Source organism: Eptatretus burgeri, chromosome 3 (genome assembly GCF_056783735.1).
Source record: "Eptatretus burgeri isolate ZD-2024b chromosome 3, Ebu_testis_v1, whole genome shotgun sequence".
Lineage (NCBI taxonomy): Eukaryota > Metazoa > Chordata > Myxini > Myxiniformes > Myxinidae > Eptatretus > Eptatretus burgeri.
In genome coordinates, this window is record NC_140963.1 from 136,045,043 (window position 1) to 136,068,215 (window position 23,173).

The 23,173-nt window shown below is 34.4% G+C and overlaps 1 protein-coding gene across 9 annotated transcripts in view; it reads right to left on the reverse strand.

Moving 5' to 3' along the window:
- Positions 1–23,173, reverse strand: part of IFT46 (intraflagellar transport 46) — a 103,802-nt gene that overhangs the window by 51,292 nt on the left and 29,337 nt on the right. For all 9 annotated transcript variants that reach the window (XR_015056647.1, XR_015056648.1, XM_085875730.1 and 6 more), the window contains one exon: positions 21,151–21,211. Coding sequence is in view for 7 of the 9 variants with exons in the window: in XM_085875730.1 (XP_085731856.1) it covers positions 21,151–21,211 (61 nt within the window). In the remaining 2 variants the exon portion in view is untranslated. The remainder of the gene's footprint in view (positions 1–21,150; positions 21,212–23,173) is intronic.

A 23,173-nucleotide genomic window follows, 5' to 3' on the forward strand; every position in this document is an offset into this window, starting at 1 on the left:
TTGAGGTAAGATTTTATTTCCCTATTTTCAGTTTGATTTAAGCATCGACTCATTTAATAATTAAATAACTTAATTAATACATTATTATTTTCTCTCACAGGAAATTGTATCTGAAAATACCGATTTTGCCACAACTTGGGGCGAAATTGTTGGCTTGGTTGAAGACCTTGTGAGCGACCAAGACCCACAGAATGAGCTAGGCCTTGAGTGGGATGACTTTGGGGTTCCTTGGAGATCGACTACTTGTATGGAACTTAACCTTCAAGTTGATGAACTGGATTCAAACCACTTATCTGTTGAGGTAAGATTTTATTTTCCTATTTTCAAAGTTTGATTGAAGCATACTCATTTAATAATTAAATAACTTAATTAATACATTATTATTTTCTCTCACAGGAAATTGTATCTGAAAATACCGATTTTGCCACAACTTGGAGCGAAATTGTTGGCTTGGTTGAAGACCTTATGAGCGACCAAGACCCACAGAACGAGTTCGTCCTTGATGACCCAACCAAAGAATTATACCTTGGAGACCAGCAAAATCCTGAAAAAGAGTTTTGCAACAATCGTACTCATTGTGAGTTATCAAGACAATACCCCCTGAACAAGTTATACCTTGATGAGCCAGAATACAAGTTTTACCTTGGAGACTCACAAATTTCAGACATTTTTAAAAATGGAGTTCTCCTTGATGATCCACAGTTATACTATGTGAAATCTATCACTGAAACCCATAAAAATTGGAAAAATGGAGATTTCCTTGATGATCCACAGTTATACTATGTGAGATCTATCACTGAAACCCATAAAAATTGGAAAAATGGAGATTTCCTTGATGATCCACAGTTATACTATGTGAGATCTATCACTGAAACCCACTATATTTCTGGAAATTGTGATTCTACCTTGGAGTCTTGGATAGATGGTTATATTTTTGGAGACTTGAAATGTGGGTTCTGGCTTGATAACTCACAATGTGATACATATCTTGGAAACTCAACAGGAATGTGGTTATACCTTGGAGACTTGGAAAGTTGGGTTTATTTTGAAGACTTGAAATGCTACCACTCTTTGGGATCTAAACCTATCAAGAAAATTCTTACTCCCTCTTTCTACGTCATCAAACCTGAAAGCCTTAAAAGACAGAATTGGAAGAAGAGAAAAAAACATAAAAAATATACATTGTTTGTTCTGGAAAGTTCTGTTCTGGAAAAACATGTTTGTTTGTTATTTGCTTAGTATTGTCTTTTGTAATTCCTGTGAATAAAATGAACCTAAAATCTGTTCCCCTTCTACATCATATAACTTATAAGTCCAAGGAACCGTATCTATTACATAAACAATTTTTAAAAAGTTCGTTCGTCCATCGTTTAATATAACCTTTTTCAAAATGAGATTTCCACCTACATATTTTTTACGATATCAAGCCTGGTGTTGGTGCAGTGGTTAGGGCAGCGGCTTGGGATCCAAAAGGTCCTGAGTTCAAGCCCCGTTGGGCCACTGAATTAATACACCAGGGGGTTGACTCAGCCTGTCATCCTTCTGAGGTCGGTGAAATGAGTCCCAGTATACTGGGCCGGTGTATACCCCGGTTAAAATAGGTGTACCATATCCCTGTGTCGTAAGAGGCGACCAGGGCTGCGTCAGGAAGGGCATCCGGCGTAAAACATGTGCCAAATCACTGTGCGGATCCGCTTTGGCGACCCCTAACGGGAGCAGCCGAAAGAAGAAGATTTTTACGATATCACCAACTTTGAACTTAGGTTTTCTGATATTATTCTCCTTTTCATATTTTAATTTTGTAAATGTTTCTGATGGTTTCATATTCATTGACATGTGAATCGTGTCATTATACTTATCCACAATATCCTGAATAAAAGATGACCATTGTTGTGAACCGAGTTCTGTGAATTTTTTATATAGTCTCTCTTTTAAGGTACGATTAAAAAGTTCAACAACAACGGCCTTCCCTTCATTAAAGGTACTGTATAATGTAATACTGTTATTTTTTAGAAAATTCATAAATGTCTTGTTATAAAACTCTCTACCCTCATCAGTCTACAATTTTTTAGGTTTTCTCTTACTTTTATTAAATATCTGTTGAAAGGCTAACATAAGAGTATTACCTGTTTTGTTTTTTAAAGGGACAACCCATGCGTATCTACTCCTCAAATCAATAACGGTTAAAGCATACTTGTACCCCTTATCATTATTGAGTTCAATCAAATCAGCGGACCAGATATAATCAACTTCCTTGGAATAAACCTTCCTTCTACGAAACTTTGTGAATATTGGTTTATGTAATTCATCAGTTAATTGCTCTTCAGTCTTAATGACATCATTAGAGCCTATACGTTTTTTGAATTTCCAAGTCCAAGTTTCAATTTAGCACTGATCATCTTCTTCACGATGAACCGATCAACTTTTTCTCACAAGGTTGGATTTTGTATCAGAGACAAATTATACAACATTTCTCTAACGGCTTCATGCTTTTCTTCAAAAGTTGTGGTATTCCCTAATCAATATCGTGTCTCATGCACACTTCATCAACTCTATTGATGGGTTTACTCCATGATTTAGGATTGTCTGTCTCATCTAATCTTTTATCCAAGTTTGTGCCTGGACCACAGAAAGAATACCCTGGTAGATGTAATTCCCCTGGTATTCCAGTAGTTGTAAACTTACTTCCTGACAAAAACTTTTGTATATCTCCTCCGAGTTTGTGTTTGTAGATAAATTGATTTTTTTTTTGAACCACACACCAAACATATACCTTTTTGTATAACCCTGTTATTTGTACTTTTAATATATGAAATATTTTTCGTATTAGTTTTCTTTTTACATTTGAGACAATAACTCATTTATTTATGAGAAAAATTCCTGCAGAGTGCAAAAACCTTTTTAGTTTCCAACATGCACATTTGAATCTTAATTTTTAAAACATAAAGAATCCTTAGAAATGCCTTCACTCGCTCCTCCATTTATTTAAGAAAAAAATGAAAAACTTGAATTAAAATGAATATCTTGTCGATGTCAATAGTCTTGTCGATAACATTGCAAATAGACTTGTCAATTCTTTGTTTTCCTCCTTTTTTTCTTATTGTAATAAGGGTTGATTTATTTTCTGTAATACCACCAATCTTTTTTAATCTCACTGGTTTCCATATTTTCATATTTATTCATTCTCTCTCTTTCCTCCCTCTCCTCCCTCTCTCTCTTCTCTCTTTCCTCCCTCTCTCTTCTCCCTCTCCTCCTTCTCTTTCTTCTCGCTTTCCTCCTTCTCTCTCCTCTCCTTTTACTCCTCTTCCCTCTCTTCTTCAACTCCTTCCTCATCCCTTACTATCCTGAATCACTTACACCCCAGAGAATATCATACATATATTCATCAGGATTTCTTGTTATTCCTGTATCCAAAATATTTTTTTTTACAACAGGAAACCAATAAAATTTCTTTTGAATTTCTAAAAGAGCTTTACATTTTCTTAACTTTATAATTTTTTCATTATTTAACATTCTAATTAAATCTAAAGTTGTCAGTTTATCAACATCAGCATAATGCAAATCTTTCATAAAAAATACCTCATTCTTATGTTGTAGAACATATTTATTAAAATACCGAATACCCTTTTCTTGAAGGTATGCTTGGACACAGAAATGAGAATTTTCTTGAAGCATTCTTGCTGTCATTTATGTATTAGAAATATATGTTAGAATAATATTATGGCATGAAACACCTCCCCATCTTCCCATAGTTAAATCATTTTGTATTTCCTTACTTATGATATATAATCCTGTTTTTTTTCTGTTTTCATGAGATAAACAAGGGCAAAACCATTATTATATTTACCCTTATTAAATTCTTTTATTTGTTGTTTACGAATCGTGGCTCCACAAAACTCATTCTCTATACCAAGTGGATAAGATTATTCCTTAAGAGACTGATTTAATTGTTCCAGATCTTCTTGGTCAATTTTAAATGACCAATTATACCCTCAATCATTCATATCATACCCCCATTGTTCTATTCTCATACAAACGATACACCCTTCTTTATAAAAATTTATTTTAATTCAAACTGTGAATTCTGTATGACCTGGAGATAAAATCAACACTTCTGTATCTTTGGAATACACGGCCGTTTTATTTAAGGATATATATTGTGATAAATCGCCTAATCTCACCAAGTCATTCGCGTCAGTCAGGCTTGGATAATTTTTTAATTCACAAGCATTTTTCATATTAATATTTTTGGTTATATTATATTTATGTCGTTCAGCCTGTGCCTTTGTGTAGTAATTTGATAAATCAATATCCAGTTCTTGGGATACACCAAAGATAGAACCATCTTTACCAACATAAGTCATTTATATTAGATTAAAAATAATATCATAAAATGTTTTATTTTTGTTGAGTTGAAATAACACATAAAGACATAATTGACCACAACACTTGGAATTTAATTCTTGGACTTGAAATGTTTGATAAACACCATTCTGGAAGAATTTTATGACTTCAACAGGTGGTGGAAGACCAAAACTATCAAAATAATATTTGTCTTAACTATTAAAAATACAAACCCAATGAGAACCATTCCCATTATTATCTTCTAAGTTAATAATAATATTCTTTGTATGTTTAGGCACCTTTGTTAATTCATCTCTCATACAAATAACCACATTATGAATTTTTAATTTCTTACAATATTTGACAAGTTGTAAATTTGATGTTGTATTCTTTCCAAATTCTTTAAACCACTCATCAATGCTCATTTATTTAATAGAAAGATATAATCCATTACCTCTTTTAGTTCATTTTACACCTGCTTGTGCGATAGAAGAAAGCATATCTCCAACTAACAATCTCGCTTTATCAGGCAGACCTTCAAGTTTTTCAGTAAAATCTGCAATTACACCACTTCCACTAATTTGTTTCTCCAACTCTTTGTTATGTCTTTACAATTCTTTTTGAGCCTGGAGTTGAGCCTTCTTTTCGTTGGCAGTTTTCACCGCTGTTGAAATACCACACGTCAATGCTCCAACCGCACTTAAACCAGCAAATAAAGAAATTAGAAATGGGAGAAATCCTCCACTCGTCTCTCTTATTGAATATTTTTTCAACATTGGTTTTGTCATTTTAATTTTAAGTGAGCCAGAATCATTCAAGATTTTAACCTGTTCTCTTGTGAGCAAAACATCAATTCTTACTGCTCCTTTTCTCAGAATTGTATTAACGTTAATCGTACAAGGCTTTTGATTTTGAACACAAGATGATAGTTGATGAAGATTTATTTGATTAACATATACCCCAGTTGGTACTTTGCCACTCATTTATTTAAGAAAAATTACGTGAGACTCATCATAACACCATTATCTGTATTAATCTGCAATTCTGTTTCTTCCAAAAGCAAACAATATGTATCAACTTCTTCATTCTCTCCTCTTTCAATGTATAGGGAAGTATCCACTCGATTAGACTTAATAGTTTCCTTTTGAGCGCTCAGGTCAAACGCATAGATTGTATACAAACTTTTAAATGCTGTCATATCCAAAATAGGTTCTTTATTTCCATTACTTTCACACACCTTTTGGTAAGACTTGTATGCTTCAGCAAAATCATTTTTTCCCAATTAATTTCCAATCTATCTCATGGATAAAATGTTCCATCTTGAGAAACGCGAAGTTGTTTCACCGTAGCATTATCACTCAATGCATTATTCTTATCAGTCGCAGTATCACCATCTGGATTTTTAAAAATGATCCACAGATATCGTGGCTTTCCTTCCAGAACACCCAAATTCCACGTGTAAGTGGTTTGGTTGAGTTTCATGTGTTGACATCTTCTTTTGAGGTATGATACACTGAGTGGTTTCTTTGAGTTAAGTCTTCTATTCAACATCTCTTCTGTTTTAAGATTAGGAGTATATTCACTGATATACCAACTCATTTCATCAATTACAAATTTATTCTGCTCACCAAAAGCACTACCAACACCAAAAAGCAATTTATTTTCATTATCATTCCTATGGAGTTGAAATCTAATTTTAAGACTATACAGAACTTTATCATGATCACAAAATCCAAATATACCTTTAAGAGGAACTGCCACAGTAAAACTATTAACTGCTTTTGGATCATCATTATACGCTCCTTTCCCTTGAGTATATCCAGGGTCTGTGGTTGTTCCCGTTGACATATCAGGAATAAAACCTTCGACAGACCTCTTTCCCATTCTATCACTGAATGTATAGAGTGTAAATTTCATCATTTCAGACACAGCAGAGACATAATCAATGGCTTCAACTTCTTGTGTTTCAATGTACAAACGAACACTATCAAACATTTTCCAGAAGAAATCATTTACGAGTGTAGCGTTTGTGTTATTCCCAGCCTTAGTGAATTTAAATTTACACAACAAGAAACTTTCGGATAGATTCAAATAGGTTTGTTGATTATTTATTTCAAAACTTTTTGTACCATTTGCATTCCAGTCTGTTCCAGTTATTGCATTTACCTTGAAGTAATCTTCTTTTTTAGTGGAGTTTGAGATGACAATGGTATCATCCAAATCATAGATACTATCAATTGCTTCCATACTTGTATTTATTTAGGAAAAAAGATGTTAAAACTTTTGAAACCCTGACCCAAGTATTTGAATTATTTTCTGTCATTCTTGGGGGGACAATTGAGTTTTGCCTTTCTTAATTTCTTTAATTGCTTGTAATTTATGAGATTCCTTTTGGGCATCTTTTATGCTCTTTACAACACCTGCTACATTTCCCACAGCAGAAGCAGTTGAACCAATTAGGTCTTTATGTTTAAGAATAGTTGAACCAATACCCATTAGAGTATCAATTATCCCATCTCCTCTAAATTGATGTCCGACACCCCTTTGTCTCTTAGGTTTATAGTATCCTCTACCAAGATACATACCTTCACCCTTGTAGGATGGGGAAAGGAACATCCCTTCCCCTGTAATTATTTTAAATTTTCCCAACTCGTGTTTCCTCACAATAACCATCATATTTATTTATTGTAAAACTTCACGTCGGTGAATTGTGATGGATATAACTTCCCCATTGAAAGAAATCATACGATTATCTTGGTCGGTTATCCTAAAATTTACTCTGTGTATGTTTTATCCTGACACAGGGAGATAAACCAAATTTTTGGGTTCCATATTGAATTTATACCCAATTGGGGTTGAGTATGCACTGAATGAAAATATTGTATTTGTTTTTATTCAATCATTATAAGCACCATCAATAAAATCACAGTGAATTAATACCGACTTTATTCCTGAGGATATTTGAATGACATTATCACTGTAAAACATCCCATTAGTTTCAATCTTTTTTGAGGAGAAACCCAATAACTCTCTAAATGAATTATCAATTGTGAAATCAACCTTGTAGTTATTTTTAAGTTTAATCGTTGATTTTGAAGTATGTTTTTGAATGTCTATAACAATATTTATTGGTTCATCACCCTGTTCTTTCATAAGACGAGCAATTTCGGAAGATATTTGAGAAATCTCATATGCTCCGGGTGAGACTGTTATCGTTTTGTATCCACTTCCGGGATTATTACTAAACTTGCCATTTTTATCAGTTATATTAAATAAGGTATTATAAGTTTACATGGACAATAAAGATGCCTCATATTCTTTTGTTGTGTCAAGTTGTAGTGGGTATGGGAATGAAGATGTGTGGTCGCTTGTTGTGAAATTGAAACTAAGGATTGTGCTTCTCATCTTATTTAATACGAGATAAAATGTCTATATATTGATATGATTAATTATTTTCATGTTCATCAACTGGTCTAAAATGGCTGATGCTTCATTAAAACAATTGTTATTTCCAGCCTTCTTACTGACAAACAACAATAACAGTCTATTAACTAATTGTGATGGGTCATTTGGAAGAAAACTAACACCTGAACCAAGGATACTTAAAGCCTGAATAATGTGTTTCTCATTCTCATTTTTCCTACTTTTACCAGAAATACTAACCCTATAATTAAGAGAGTTCAGCAGATCAATATATACTCTATCATCATTATTTTTCATATCCAATGGTTTATCAATATACTTTGATTCATCCCTCACAGTTGAACCTTGTCTTTCATCTTTTGTGAGAAGAAACATTAATCTCGGAGTTAGTTTAACAGGGGGTTGAGCAGAACCCAAGAACTTTAATTCATCATTAAATATCAATATATTTTCTTGAACAAGATGAAATATTGCTGGTTGTTCTGTTGGAATGAGTCCTGCTTTGGTTTTTGAATCCGCTGAATATTCATTGTTTTGAAGAGCATTCACAATCTAATCAGGTGGTCGATTAATCTCTTCCAGTTGTTGAAATAAACCTTCATCATCATATTCTAATTCTCCTAAATGCTCCAATTCTTCCTCCGTCATTTGATCAAAATCTTTTAACATTTGAAGTTTTTTAGGAGTATATTCTATTGTGGGAACTGTGGAAACATCTTTCATTTTTTCTTGGGAAGTTTTTAAAAGTGGTTTAAAAAATTTCTCTTGTTTTCTTTCAAATGCTTCTTCGCCCATTAGTTCCTGTCTGCGTTTCTTCTTTATGTCTTCCTGTTGTTTTACAACTTTTGAAACCAACTCTTGATGTTCCTTAAATCTTCTTGCTCTTTCTTTCGCTGCATTTATTTATTGGAAAATATCATTTAATTAATTGTAAGGATCAACAGGGAAATTTTCCTTTTCTTCATCATCCAAGTAGATGTGTTCAAATAAATCCTTTTCTTTAAATATTTCATCAAATTCTTTATTAACATTAATACGAGTTGTAATTTCTTCTTCACTAATACTTGCATCTCTGCTTTTCATACGTTTGCGTTGAGTTTCAAAACCGAATAATAAAATCAAAACCGAATAATAAAATCTTCACTCCGCTCAGATGTTTAATAATTTGTCTCGTTCCTTCTGGATTAGTTTCTAATATCCCAAGACCACCAGATTTTAGTTTCCTTAACTCACTCTTACAATGTGAATATTTTGTTGTACCAAGAGAAACCTCCTCAAATATTTGACCTTCATTCCTCAATCGCATATGTTCCTCCACTAAAATAGTGATAATCTTCACCTTTCACTTCTCCAGGTATTATTGCTCTTGTTGTTGTTGATACAATGCGTATCACGGGGTATTTATTAAGTAAATTTACAATATTCTCATTTGTACTACACAAGAACCTTGATTTATGAATTTTTTTCCAGAAGCAGATTTACCCACAAAATTTATAATAATAGTTGTCATTTATATATGTAATTGTTTATAAAACAAAAAATATATCCCTTAATATCTCATCTTGTTTCACAACAATATATTTATATTTTTCAGTCGTGTGCTTCATGTAATCCCCAAATTCCTTTTTACTACATAATGTAGAACAATTATCTCTCCAAAAATTATTCATATCTATTGAATTTAACTTGAATAAAATAAAAGTATTAGCATTGTTTCTGATGGAACGACGAGGAAGTTGAAAGTACGATTGACTAAGATAAATACAATTACAACAAGAATGTCTCCCTCTTGAGTAGTAGCTGTCCATTACCGTTTGGTTTCTCTCATTAACACAATCATCAAAGATAACGAGGTTCTTTTTTGATTTATCCAAATCTTGGGGAGACGGTATATCATCCGTATTATCACTAAGAATACAAGTTATCAGTTTTGATTTCTTTTTACATCTGTGTCTATCACAAAATAGTTGAATTCTATCTTCAATGTTATAATCATTTAGGTTTTCTTGAAGTTTAAATAAACCGATTATATCTTCTTTTTGAAGACCAGCATTAAAACCTTGTGAGAGTAGTTGATACTCTGGTTGAAAACTTGACTTTGTGAAAATTATTAAATTATCATAATCTAAAAAGTTGGGAGTCAGGAGCATCTTCAAAAGTAAGCAAGTTTTTCCACATCCGCTTGAACCAACTATGAGACATCTTAATGAATTTGGAAGATTTTTATGATTGTTAAATTTTATCTTATTTTCCCAAATGGGTAAAAAATCATTCATTTATATATTTGGAAAACAGGTTATTTAATTTATTATTGGCTTTTTTAGAAACTATATTTTATCCTAAGTTCAGGTTTAATTTCAAGATAATCCATTACTTTATTCATGCAATATCTTGTGTTGATATTCCCTGAAAATCACATCCATGAATAATATGTAACAACAATCCTTTGAACATTTCTCTAATACGTTCAGTTTCTTCCCTTGTAAGGAAAGGTGTGTTATCACCCTCATACTTTACATTCATTTCTCGAATCAATCTTGTAAAGTAATTCATTTTTGGTGTAAATCTAAAATAATTATTTTCCTTTTTAAATTTTTTATTCTCATTAATTAGAAGATAATCACAGAATATACATTGTTTATAGGCTTTTGACTCTGTGTTTAATCCCCGTCTTTCACACGCAGGACAATTCTCAAATTTGTCATATGGAGAATCAGGGAAGTCTAGCATATTTATAAAGTAAAACTTTACTTGAACTGAAATTCATCTCTACTTTCAGTTGCATATTGACTCATATTTAATAATATTACCATCGATATCTATATACTTTTTTTCATTACCAGATTCAACTACAACATTTTTTATATTAAAGGTAATTTTAAAATGATCCTTAACTACTATTGAACGAAATGTCATTTCACCTGATATATTAACATCCTTTATTTCATCAGGATTTACATCTTTAGGGTTGTTGAAAAAAATACAAATTTCTCCTTGCATATTACAGATGGTATTATCTTTTCTTTCTAAAGCTTCATCCATGAGGTTTTTGTTTTTTGTTACTTTTTCTTGTTTCATTGCTTTTTCTAGTTTTGAATATATTACCAGAAGGAGAGGAGAAACTTTTGTTTGAGATACTTTAATTGATGTTCTTCCAGGTATACTAAAAGCCCTTCCACTGAAGGAAATTGAAGAACTCATCTTATCCACCATAATTGTTTTATCCAATAGTTGTTATATTTATCTTTGTTCAATTTTACATCCTTGACATATTTCTCAGTATCGTTTACAAATGAAGAGATTGATTGAAACTTGTCTTTTGTGTCTTGAAACATTGCATTTATGAAGTGAAAAAAGTTGGAGGATAAAATGGTTTTAAGCACAGATTCACTGATAAATTAAACGAAATTTTCATCAAGAAAATTTTAGTTTAAGCAAAGTTTTATTATATAAATATGGTGAATACAATGTACTGCGATGTTTGTAATCATGAATATAAATATTATAAAAAAAAACATCTTCAAACCAAGAAACATACATTTAATCTATTTCATCAAATATCTCCGCTTGAGTCGGAAAGAAAACATTGTGATATCTGCTCAAAGGATGTTTTGAATCAATTGAAATAGTGAAACCTGATGTTGAAAAAGTTAGTAGAAAGACATTAAAAGAAATGAAAACTTTAAAGTTTTATATGGGAGTGAAAATGAATATGAAAAGACAAGATGAAGAACAAACTCCTTATATGAGAACAGATCTTCATTTTATTACATCATTTCAAGAATTTTTGAATAGTGGGGTTTATGAAGAACTATCAAGACAAGAGGATGTTGATAATACAGTGGTTGGAAGTGGATTCAATATTTAAAAAAATCATCTTTTTAGATATACACATTCTAAAATCAAACCCTCTTAAAGCTTCTTCTTATATTGAATTACCAAAAGAAATAAAACTAAAGAAGGCAGTTGTTAATATTAAGAGCAATGATAATAAATGTTTTCTCTGGTCTGTTCTTGCTCACTTACATACACCAAATTGTAATTCAGAAAGAGTAAAACAATATATGAAATATGAGAATACATTGGACATTAAAGATTTTAAATTCCCAATGCCACTAACAGATATTCCTAAATTTGAGAAAAAGAATAATCTTTCTATTAATGTATATGGATTAACGGATACAAACAAAGTTCAAATATTAAAAATTTCAAACAACTATAAAAATGAAGAAACACACATTGATCTTTTATATTTTAGTGTTGGAAAGAATTCACATTACACATACATCAATAATTTATCAAGATTAATCTCTTCTCAGGTATTCAGAACAGCAAACAAAATATATCCTTGTAAGCGATGTCTTAATTCATTTCATACAAAAGAACGATTAGAACAACATTCAAAATATTGTAGTAATCATAAATCAGCTGTAATTACAATGCTAAACCTGGTGAAAAGATTTATTTTGAAAATTATAATAAATCTATCATGCACCCATTTGTGATATACGCTGATTTTGAATGTATCCTAAAAAAGATAAATACTGCTTCTCCTAATCCAAAAGAATCACATACAAATAAATATCAAAAACATATTCCTTGTGGTTTCTGTTATTATATCAAATCATCTGTTGGAGAAAAGTATAATAAACTTGAACATTATAGTGGAAAAAAAGCTTCACAAGAGTTTGTAAAACGATTAGAAAAGGATTGTATAAGACTAACTAAATTAATGAAAGAAACAAATGAACCGATGAAATTAACCGAAGAAGAAAAATTAGAATTTAGAAAGAACAATATCTGTCATATTTGTGAGGAGGAAATTGAGGAGTCTAAAGTTAGGGATCTTTGTCATCTTACTGGTAAATATAGAAGTCCCGCTCATTCCTGTTGTAATCTTAATTATAAATTTCCTTCTTTTATCCAGTCTTTCTTCACAACAGCGCCAACTATGATACACATCTATTTATAAATGAACTTTCAAAAACACCAGGGAATATTTCTGCAATAACAAACACAAGTCAAAAGTATATTTCATTTACAAAAATGATATTCACAAAACCTTTAACTCATATTCGGTTTCTAGATTCTTACAAGTTTTGGGAACACCACTAGCCGACCTAGCATCAAATCTAAGCTCCACAGGGTCTTTTCCAAATCCTAATTCATTCTTTCCAAAAGAGGAAATTCTAACAAAAGAGGAAATTCAGATTAAAGAGAGAATTCAAAGTAAAGAGGAAATTCTAATTAATGAGGAAATTAATGAAGAAATTCTAATTATAAAGAAAATTCAAACAATGAATGAAATTCTAACTAAAGAGGAAATTCTGATTAAAGATGAAATTCTGATTAAAGAGGGAATTCTAACTGGAGAGGAAATTCAAACAAGGAATGAAATTCAAAGTAAAGAGAAAATTTTTACAAGTAAGGGAATTTATCCTTATGATTATATGGATTCATTTATGAGATTTAAAGAAACACAACTTCCTTCAAAAGAAAGTTCCTATAATAACCTTTATGAAGAAGAGATAAGTGATAAGGAATATAAACATGCACAAAAAATTTGGAAAATATTTAAGATAAAGAACCTTGGAGAATATCATGATTTGTATCTAAAAACAGATGTTTTATTGTTAGCTGATGTATTTGAAGCTTTTGGATCACTCTGTCATAATAAAAATTGTTATGGATTAGATCCTGCCCACTATTTCACAGCTCCAGGTTTAGCTTGGAATGCAATATTGAAAATGACAAAACAAGATATTGATTTAATCAGTGATGTGGATATGCTTTTGAAGATTGAGAAGTCTAAGAGAGGTGGAATATCACAAGCATGTTCAAAAAGATATGCTAAAGCAAATAATAAATATCTTCCAAATTATGATAGTGAAAAAGATAGTAATTATTTGATGTATTTTGATGCTAATAATTAGTATGGATGGGCAATGTCTCAATCTCTGCCTTATGGTAAATTAGAGTGGGTGGAAGAAAAGGATTATGAAAAGGCTTTGATGAATATTGTTATTTCTTCTCAAGAGGAATTGAATGAGGAAGAAGAAGGTTATTATTTTGAAGTTGATTTGAGGTACCTGAGTGATCTTCAAAATAAGCATAAAGACCTTCCTTTTGCATGTGAGAAAGAAACCCCAAAGAAAGAATGGTTAAGTGATTATCATAAAAGTTTTAATATTAAAGGCAAATCAACAGAAAAGTTATTAACAATGTTCTATGATAAAGAGGGATATGTTTTGCATCAGAGAAGCTTGAAACAGTTTTTGAGAGAAGGATTGAGAGTAGCTAAAATTCATAGTTTTAAAATTTAAACAAAGTCCTTGGATGAAAAAGTATATTAAATTCAATACAGATATGAGAACAAATACAAAAGTAAAATTTGAAGGGGAATTCTATAAATTGATGAATAATGCTGTCTTTGGAAAGACAATGGAGAATGTTAGAAATAGGCAAAACATTAGATTTGCAACATCTTGGAAAGAAGCTTCTAGATTGATAAATAAACCAAGTTTTAAGAGAGAAGAGGTTTTTTCAGAGAACTTTTCTGCTATTCATATGGAAAAGGAAAGTATTGTAATGGATAAAACAATTTATATTGGAACAGCAGTTCTTGATTTATCAAAGATATTGATGTATGATTATTTGTATAATGGCTTAAAGAAAGAGTATGGTGAAAATGTTTCATTGTTGTATATGGACATTGATAGTTTTATCCTCGATCTAAAAACTGATGATGTTTAAAAGATATGATAAAAAATATTGGAGTATATGATACAAGTAATTTTAGTAAGAAGAGTGAGTTATTTTCCAAAAAGAATGAAAAGGTTATTGGTAAGTTTAAGGATGAGTTGGGTAGAAAAGTAATGAGTGAGTTTATTGGATTGAGAGCAAAGGCATATGCTTATAAGTATGGTGATCAGATTGATAAGAGGTTAAAGGGAATAAAGAAATATGTAATAAAGAAATCAATAACTTTTAGAAATTATTATAATTGTTTTATATATTTATAATTTATATATTTATAATTGATGAATAAGAAAGAACAATATAGGAAAATGAATACAATAAGAAGTTATAAAAATAACATATATAGTGAAGAAGTAAATAAAAAGGCATGAGGAGCGTTTGATGATAAGAGATTTATTTTAGATAATGGAATAGATTGTGTTCCATATGGATATTGTATGATAGAGTGTATAGAATAGATTGTGTTTTAACGATGGGAAGATGGGTTAGGGTTTTTTTATGGGCTACCGCCGCGTTTTTTCACAATATATAAATGGTCAAACCAAGTATTAATCAAACTAAAGAGTGGAGAAAATCTCAGTCTTGGTATATAAATGGAAAACATAATGAATGTGAAAAATATCAAATAAGTCTTATTGAAAAAATAACTAAAACAAAGGTAAATAAAACAAATAAGCGAATCAATTTAAAAACTAGTAAGTTAGAGGATGTAAAGAAAAATAAATATCCTTGAATGGACTGAAAACTTTGATGGTTATCAATTGAACAATGAAAAAACAATTTACTATAATCTCAAAATGATATGTGGCTCAGGAGGTGGTCAAACAAGAGCATTAAGAGAAGTTTATCATTTCGTAATGGCACAAAAAGGGGTATCTTAAAAAATATAAAGATTCAAATGTTTTGTTTTTAAATATTTTAGATGGGGATTATTGTGCAAAGAAAGTTAAACTATTGAAGGAATTTGAGAATGAACAAATCTTTATAGGTTCAATGAGTGAGCTAAACAATATGCATTGGTTATTTGAAAAAGAGTGTCCCAAGGCTTACATGTTTCAGATATTTCTTTAGAATCACCTTTAACAAATTACATTACTACTTAACTACTTGAACAAATCTTTATCTTATTGCATTGGTTATTTGAAAAAAAGTGTCCCTAGGTTAAAAGGGGAGACAAATAAATATACCTTGGGATAAAAAGGGGGTTTAATTTTTGGGGGAAAAAAAATGAATCACTGAAAATCCCCCATTCATTTACATGGGGAAAATTGAGCCAGAATCAGTATATTCACCCGACTCATGAGTGTGTCTGTCGTAAAGAGAACAAGGACAAATGTGTCCAACAGCCGCGTCCTAAAGGTTTTGTCTTCACCAGAAGAAGAGGAACAGGAAGAGGAAGAAGAATAAGAAAAAAAAAAAAAACAACTTCCGATATTTCATCACGTGCCTTGATTGAGCCAATAGCAACACCCGTCATGGACGATTGTCATTCATGACGAGAAAATAGTGTATTTACGAAATTGCAATACATTAAATGGAATAATCTTTAAATAGTAACGGGAACTTTTCGAAACTTAAAAGCAAATGTCCGAATATATTTAAAAGTTCATGATAGACGCTCTCAAAAAGCACCCTCAATGCAAGGATGTGTACAGGTGTTTAGTATTTCAGGAGATCCGGATCCTGTATATAAAAGAGCCGAGTCCGAAAGGTTTTGGAAGAATAAGAAGAAGAAGAAGAAGAACAACAACAACAACAACAACAACAACGCCGAGCTCTCTTAGAGCAGCGTTCACTACGTGAGACGCTGCTAAAAAGGAGCTTTCCAAAAGAGGGAATCAATTCTTTACCCCTCTCAAAGCATCACATTTAGAATCTCACCAGACATGGGGATAGGTCTATCCTGGACATGAATTTAGGGAAATAACTATCTGAGGACCTTGGTGTTTGTATACATTCGTCGGATCGGATTCTGAAATCCGTAACACTATATGTATCTACATATATATATATATATATATATATATATATATATATATATATATATATATATATGTATATATACAAATATGTATATACACGTATATGTGTATGTATATATATATATATATATATATATATATATATATATATATATATATATATATATATATATATATATATATATATATACATATACAGTCCTGCGCCGCTTAACGACGTTCCGGGCAACGACGGATCGCATATACGACGGATCTGCCAGCTCTGAAAAAAAAAATGAAAAAAACAAATGCAGTTGAAAAATTCCTATCGCCGAGTGATGTAGCCGACATAGCGCTGCCAGTCGTATAAAAATAGCACGTGCAATTATGTACGCTGTACAGTACATAATACTTCATAATGATAAACGACAGTGTGGCCCTGTTATAATGCGATTATTGAGGTCCATAAAATGGCATCGCGAAAAAAGCAGGGTCGTGCTAAATCGGGATTCAAGGAAATCGGCTTTCAAACTGAAACAATGTTTCCACGTTTACCTTCTAGCAAGTAAATTACCTTTGAATTGAAGAATTCCGCGAATAAATCGTTGTTACAGTCGAAATTAAAACAAATTTCTTCTTGGTGAAGCTTTTCATGTTGTTAAAACAATCGCACTGTTCCGAAAATATATATCACAATTGACAGGTGCTCGTTTCTTCATTTATAAATTATAACATTGATGCAATGATGACGTATTTATAAAATCCAAACGCTATTTATTCATCTTTCTATAATCGATGCGAGAGGAGATGGTAAGCTGCTGCTAACAACACCGATGGCCGTCATGAACAGCACAAAGGTAAAACTGACGCGTCTTCCGTCTCTCTTGGATGTGTGATTGCCGACAGTATTCAGTACAGTAACATGCTGTACAGGTTTGTATCCGAGGAGCAATACGCTACACCACTACACCATATAGCCTAGGTGTGTCGTTTTGTGTAAGTACGATGTTCGAAAACGGTTTTCGAAAACGAAAACAAAAAATGATGTTCGCACAACGACGACGTCGCTTAACGACGCGTTTATCAGAACGTAACCCCGTTGTTAAGTGGCGCATGACTGTATATGTATATATATATATATATATATATATATATATATATATATATATATATATATATATATATATATATATATATATATATATATATATATACACACACAGTAGACTACGCGTAAGTCGGCAGCGTGTAACTCGTCACTTCGCCAAAGTCGGCAGCGTCAAAAAGTCCCGAATGTATCGAATGTTAAATCCCTTTAAATAAAAGTCTGTAAGTCGTCATCTCTAAGTCGTCACTTCCTCTAAGTCGTCAGATGTTGTCCGTTCCCGCGTAATAACTATCTGAGGAACTGCATATTTGTATGCATTCGTCGGATCGGATTCTGAAATCCATAACACTATATGTACATACATATATATGTACATACATACATATATATATATATATATATATATATATATATATATATATATATATATATATATGTATATATATATATATATATATATATATATATATATATATATATTGTTACGGCTGTGGAAATTCGCAATACACCATCAAGGGTCCTTAGATCAGTTATGACGATAAGTATATGTGTAGTTAGATTTCCCCACCGTTGTTTAGAGGGAATTTCCGTATTCACCGGGCTGCGATCCTTTGAGATAGCCGTTTTTCTTTCGCTATTGTTATTTTGGACCATCCGAAAACCTCGAACGAAGGCCCCGTGGAAGACCTGCAGCTACGCGCGAGTTTTCCCGCCGTTTTGCGCCGCCAACGCTGGCACGAGAAGTGGCGAAGAGCTCGCTCGCGATTGGTGGACATGGGGCATGAGGCGGTCGGGAGGGGGAACGCCCCTTTTCGAGGAGCTTCTCGAAAGAGCTCGAAGGGAGGCGGAGCCGAAAAGGGAGTGGAGCGAAGGGGCGGAGCCCCGCGCTATATAAGGCGGACCGCACGCGGGGCTCGCTCTCTCTTCTTCTTCGTGCTGGATTGCTCTGCTTCCTCTTCGTCGACGCTCTCTGCTTCTTCTTCATCGACGTCATCCGCTCTGTTCTGGTGGTCGAGGTCGAACTCGGATTCGCTCTCGTCGTTTTGGCTTCCTCTTCTCTTGGTGGTCGTCGGAGGTTCGCGCTTCCTCGTCTCTTGGTGGTCGAGGTCGAACTCGGGTTCTCTCTCTGGATCGTCGAAGGCTCGTCTCTCCCTCTGGGCGCCAATTTGTTAGGGTTGCGAGCAGTGGTCCCGGGTCGAGGCGCACACGGGAGGAGATTGCTGGAAAGGGCTCGCCGACCGTCGCCCCTCGAGGGGGCAGGTAACCAGCACGGTCTCGCGGGCCTTTTCGGTCATCCACGGCCCACGACCATAAAGGTTTACAAACCCCATCTACCCCCTTGCCTATGAGGGGGTCTTTCCTTTTGCTTTGTATGACTGCTGTGGCGCTGTGTCCCTTTAAGTTAGACCTGTGTAAGTGACTGTACATTGCTCGTAGTCGGTGGTATTGCTTTTGCTTCTATGTGCTTGTATATTGCATGATTCCTTGCTTGTGTTGTGTGTGCAATATGTGCTTTGTAATAAATGTCCTTGTGTGAAATGTATCCCGTTCGTTGTCTCTTTTCCCATTGAAAGTGCCATCTTGAATCGCGGAATAAATTAGTGGTGGGTTTTGAACACCCGGGTAAAGAAGAGAATCTGATCCGTCGAGGTCGGCGATAACACTGCTCGGTTATCACTGTAGCACGGAACGGACCGCTTAAGCGGTTCGTGTCCTAGGCCGACCTGCGGCGAGGTACGATCGCCCGGTCGACCACTCGTGCAGGTACTTAGGTAGGTCGAATTTGGCGAGCAACCCTATCCTGCGCGGATGGGCAATTGGCACGATCGTGGTGAGGTTAAACCCCCACCCGTGACTGGCTCCTGGCAGTAGTTCCAGGAGGGTCACGACTGAATTGTCCGTCCGGTGGGCGACACAGTTGCGATTTGAGTTACGTGGCCGATCGCACGCCGGGCGGGCCAGAATTCGTCACAATATGTAACATCCACAAATATATATCAAGGGCGTAGCCAGAGGTCCAAAAGCGGAGGCGAAAAGAGGTGAACTTGGTTGACGTGACGGTGCGCGTAGCGCAGCGTAGCGAGCGCCAACGGCGCGAAGCCATTATGACGAGGGGTCTGGGGGCCTTAAGCGGCCCCCAGAGGCCAATGCATTTTTGATGCCCAGAAACCTATTCATGGCTAATTTCAATGCTCAAAATTTTAAAATGTTAATGTTCATTTCAACCACATTTATCATGAAAATATATATCCATACAGTCAAACAGTAAATTTTGTTTGTGTCAAAACATTTTTGCCCCCCATGGTAAACCCATCCCACACCCTCACAACGCCCGACCCCACATGTTCTATCATCATTCAATCGCAATGACAGAGCCAAGTGCACAAGCTGGTGCCTCATGAGATCAGTGTACTGGGAGGAGGGTTGTTCAGTCACTGTCGGGGGGGGGGGGGTATTGTCCTATTTAGGTATTGTGATAGGAATGGAGATAAGAGTATTCAGAGCACTCCCGGGTAGCTTTGATAGTTTATCCTCCAGGGAGCTCAGATGGCCAAAGGGCTCAGGCCAGATCATATTTCAGGAAATGAGCGACGAGGAAACTGCCTCGTCTGCCTCAGCCTGGCTTCGCCCGAGTATGTATATATATGTATATATATATATATATACATATATATATATATATATATATATATATATATATATATATATATACATATATATATATATATATATATATATATATATATATATATATATATATATATATATATATATATATATATATATATATATATATATATATATATACATATATACATATATATATATATATATGTATATATATATATATATATATATATATATATATATATATATATATACATATATATATATATATATATATATATATATATATATATATATATATATATATACAGTCGACTACACGTAAGTTGGCAGCGTGCAACTCGTCACTTCTTCGAAGTCAGCAGCGTCAAAAAGTCCCGAATGTATCGAATGTTAAATCCATTTAAATAAAAGTCTGTAAGTCGTCATCTCGAAGTCGTCACTTCCTCTAAGTCATCAGATGTTGTCCGTTCCCACGTAATGGAAACTCAAGTAAATTACCATGCCGAACTCATCACACGGAACTGCTGCCTCGTGAGAAGCCCAATTTCATGGAATCGTGATGCGCGCTCATTGGTGTACACCGCCAGTGATAAGCTATTTATAACCACAAGCGACTTCATCCTTCACCCCACAGTCTTCATGAATGTTCGCATACGCATAAGGCGTCACACGTCTAAGTCGTCACTTTTTTTCTCGGTCCTGATGGTGACGACTTACGAGTAGTCTACTGTATATGTATGTGTGTGTGTATATATACATATATATATATATATATATATATATATATATATATATATATATATATATATATATATATATATATATATATATATATATATATATATATATATACACACACACACACATACATATTCAACCATTTGCACTGTGAGTTATCGGCTTAACATCATATAAGCCACTCACCGCAAATGATGTCCACATATTCAAAGAGGTCGCACTGCAAACCAGCTGTGGGTAAGTTCACCTGCGCAACAAGGAGAGTATAAGAAAAACAAGGATTGCAGGAAGAGAGGGTATAAGAACATGGCATAAGCTTGCAAAACAAATTTGGTCAAGTAATGTGGATTCGGGTTGCCTGACTAACCCAACAAAAGTGCAACCACAGTTTATTTTACCTTAAATGATATGAAAGTGCAGCAAATGCACCACTTTTTGGGTTTAAAGTTTAAAGTTTAAATGCACCACCACAACGTGTCTGTTGTTTTGAAACATCCCCAGGTGCCATCGTTTCTAATATCAAGGGTGCAGATGGTGTACTATATATCTAGAACGAATTTAACTGCCCCAATTATTCCCCCCTTCTTGTGGGGTCAGCTGGGGAAAGTTTTCGTCCCAAGTCTTTCATGAACCGGCTGGCTATACCTGACGTTTGACGAGCTGATTTATGCAGGAATTAGTAATTTGTTTAGGATGTCGGATATTACTCGCCTACTCTTTATGAAAGACTTCTGGGATCTTCAACATCCACCAGCTAATGCGAGTAGGTGGAACATCTGGCTCAATGACCATCTGAGGGAGGCACACTTTGTGATGCAACAACCTGTCTGTGAAGAGTCAGACTCGTAGAGAGTGAGGGAAAGGATGGCGTTTGAGAAGGAGGGAAAAGACAATGGGATAACTTTAACGATACTCTCAATGCATCTTTCCCTTCCACGAATAAGAGGGGGATGGGTAATTTGGCAAAACAAAATTACAATGGATGTAGCTACCTTATGTGTTGGATGCGACTCCCCGGGGTCTTCCAAAATCGCAACAATATTAATAAGAGTGAGAATTGTTTTGCTACACATGTCCCCTACCGATGTGATATTTTCTAGGTCCAACAAGGGCATAAGTGTGAAAATTTGATGAAATGCCCTGAATCTCGAATTTGTTCTGTAACTTATCATAATAAAGCCCTGTACCAAGCTTCATTTTAATATGTTAAAGGGTATGGGAAAAAGTCTGAGAAACCACATGTGGGACAGACGGAGTGTGATCAAACGTATAGCCCCTCCTGTGAAACCGATAGGGGACCAATAACAATAGTAATAATAGCAGGGATAACAAGAGCAAGAATTACTTTGCAAAATATGTCCCCTACCAATGTGACATTTTCTTAGTCCAAAAAGCGTATAACTCTGTGCAAAATTGATGAAACGCCATGAAACTCGAACTTGTTCTGCAACTTATCAAAATAAAGCAATGTACCAAGTTTCAGTTGAATATTGTTACGGTTGTGGAAATTCAGAGAACACCATTCAGGCTTCCCAGAGATCAGTTATGTCGATAAGTGTGTGTTCAGATTAGATTTCCCCACCGATGTCGAAAGGGCTTTATTCGTGTAACCGGGCTGTGATCTTTGAGTCAGCCATTATTCTTTTGCTATCTTTATTTTGGAACAATCACAACCACTACTTCAACAACCACAACTGCCTCTCAACAACCACACCATCCCCACCACAGCGCCAACCACAACCACCATCTCAACAACCACGCCATCCCCACCACAGAGCAACCACAACATCGCCTCACCTTCATCTCCATTACGCCGCCATATTTTCGCCAGCCACGGCGAATCCTACGAACGAGCGGCATCTCCGCCGACAGACGCGGGAGCCGATGATTTCTACAATGTCCGCTTTCCACGGCTGATGATTTCTCCAACGTCCGCTTTCCACGGCTGATGATTTCTACAACGTCCGCTTTCCACGGCTGATGATTTCTACCACGTCCGCTCTCTCCGAGTTTCGCGACGAGATCGGATAAAAATGCCAAAAGGGCCGGAGCCAGCGGGGGGTGAAAGGTCGAAGGTGGGGGATCAAACTCACCTCCCCAGACCCCATAATAAGGCGCGCTGGAACGCCAAGCGAGTTGAGTCGGTTCTTCTTACCTGAAGAGGTTGCCTGGAGTCGGTCTGGGTTCGCCAAGCAGTGAGTGGAGATGA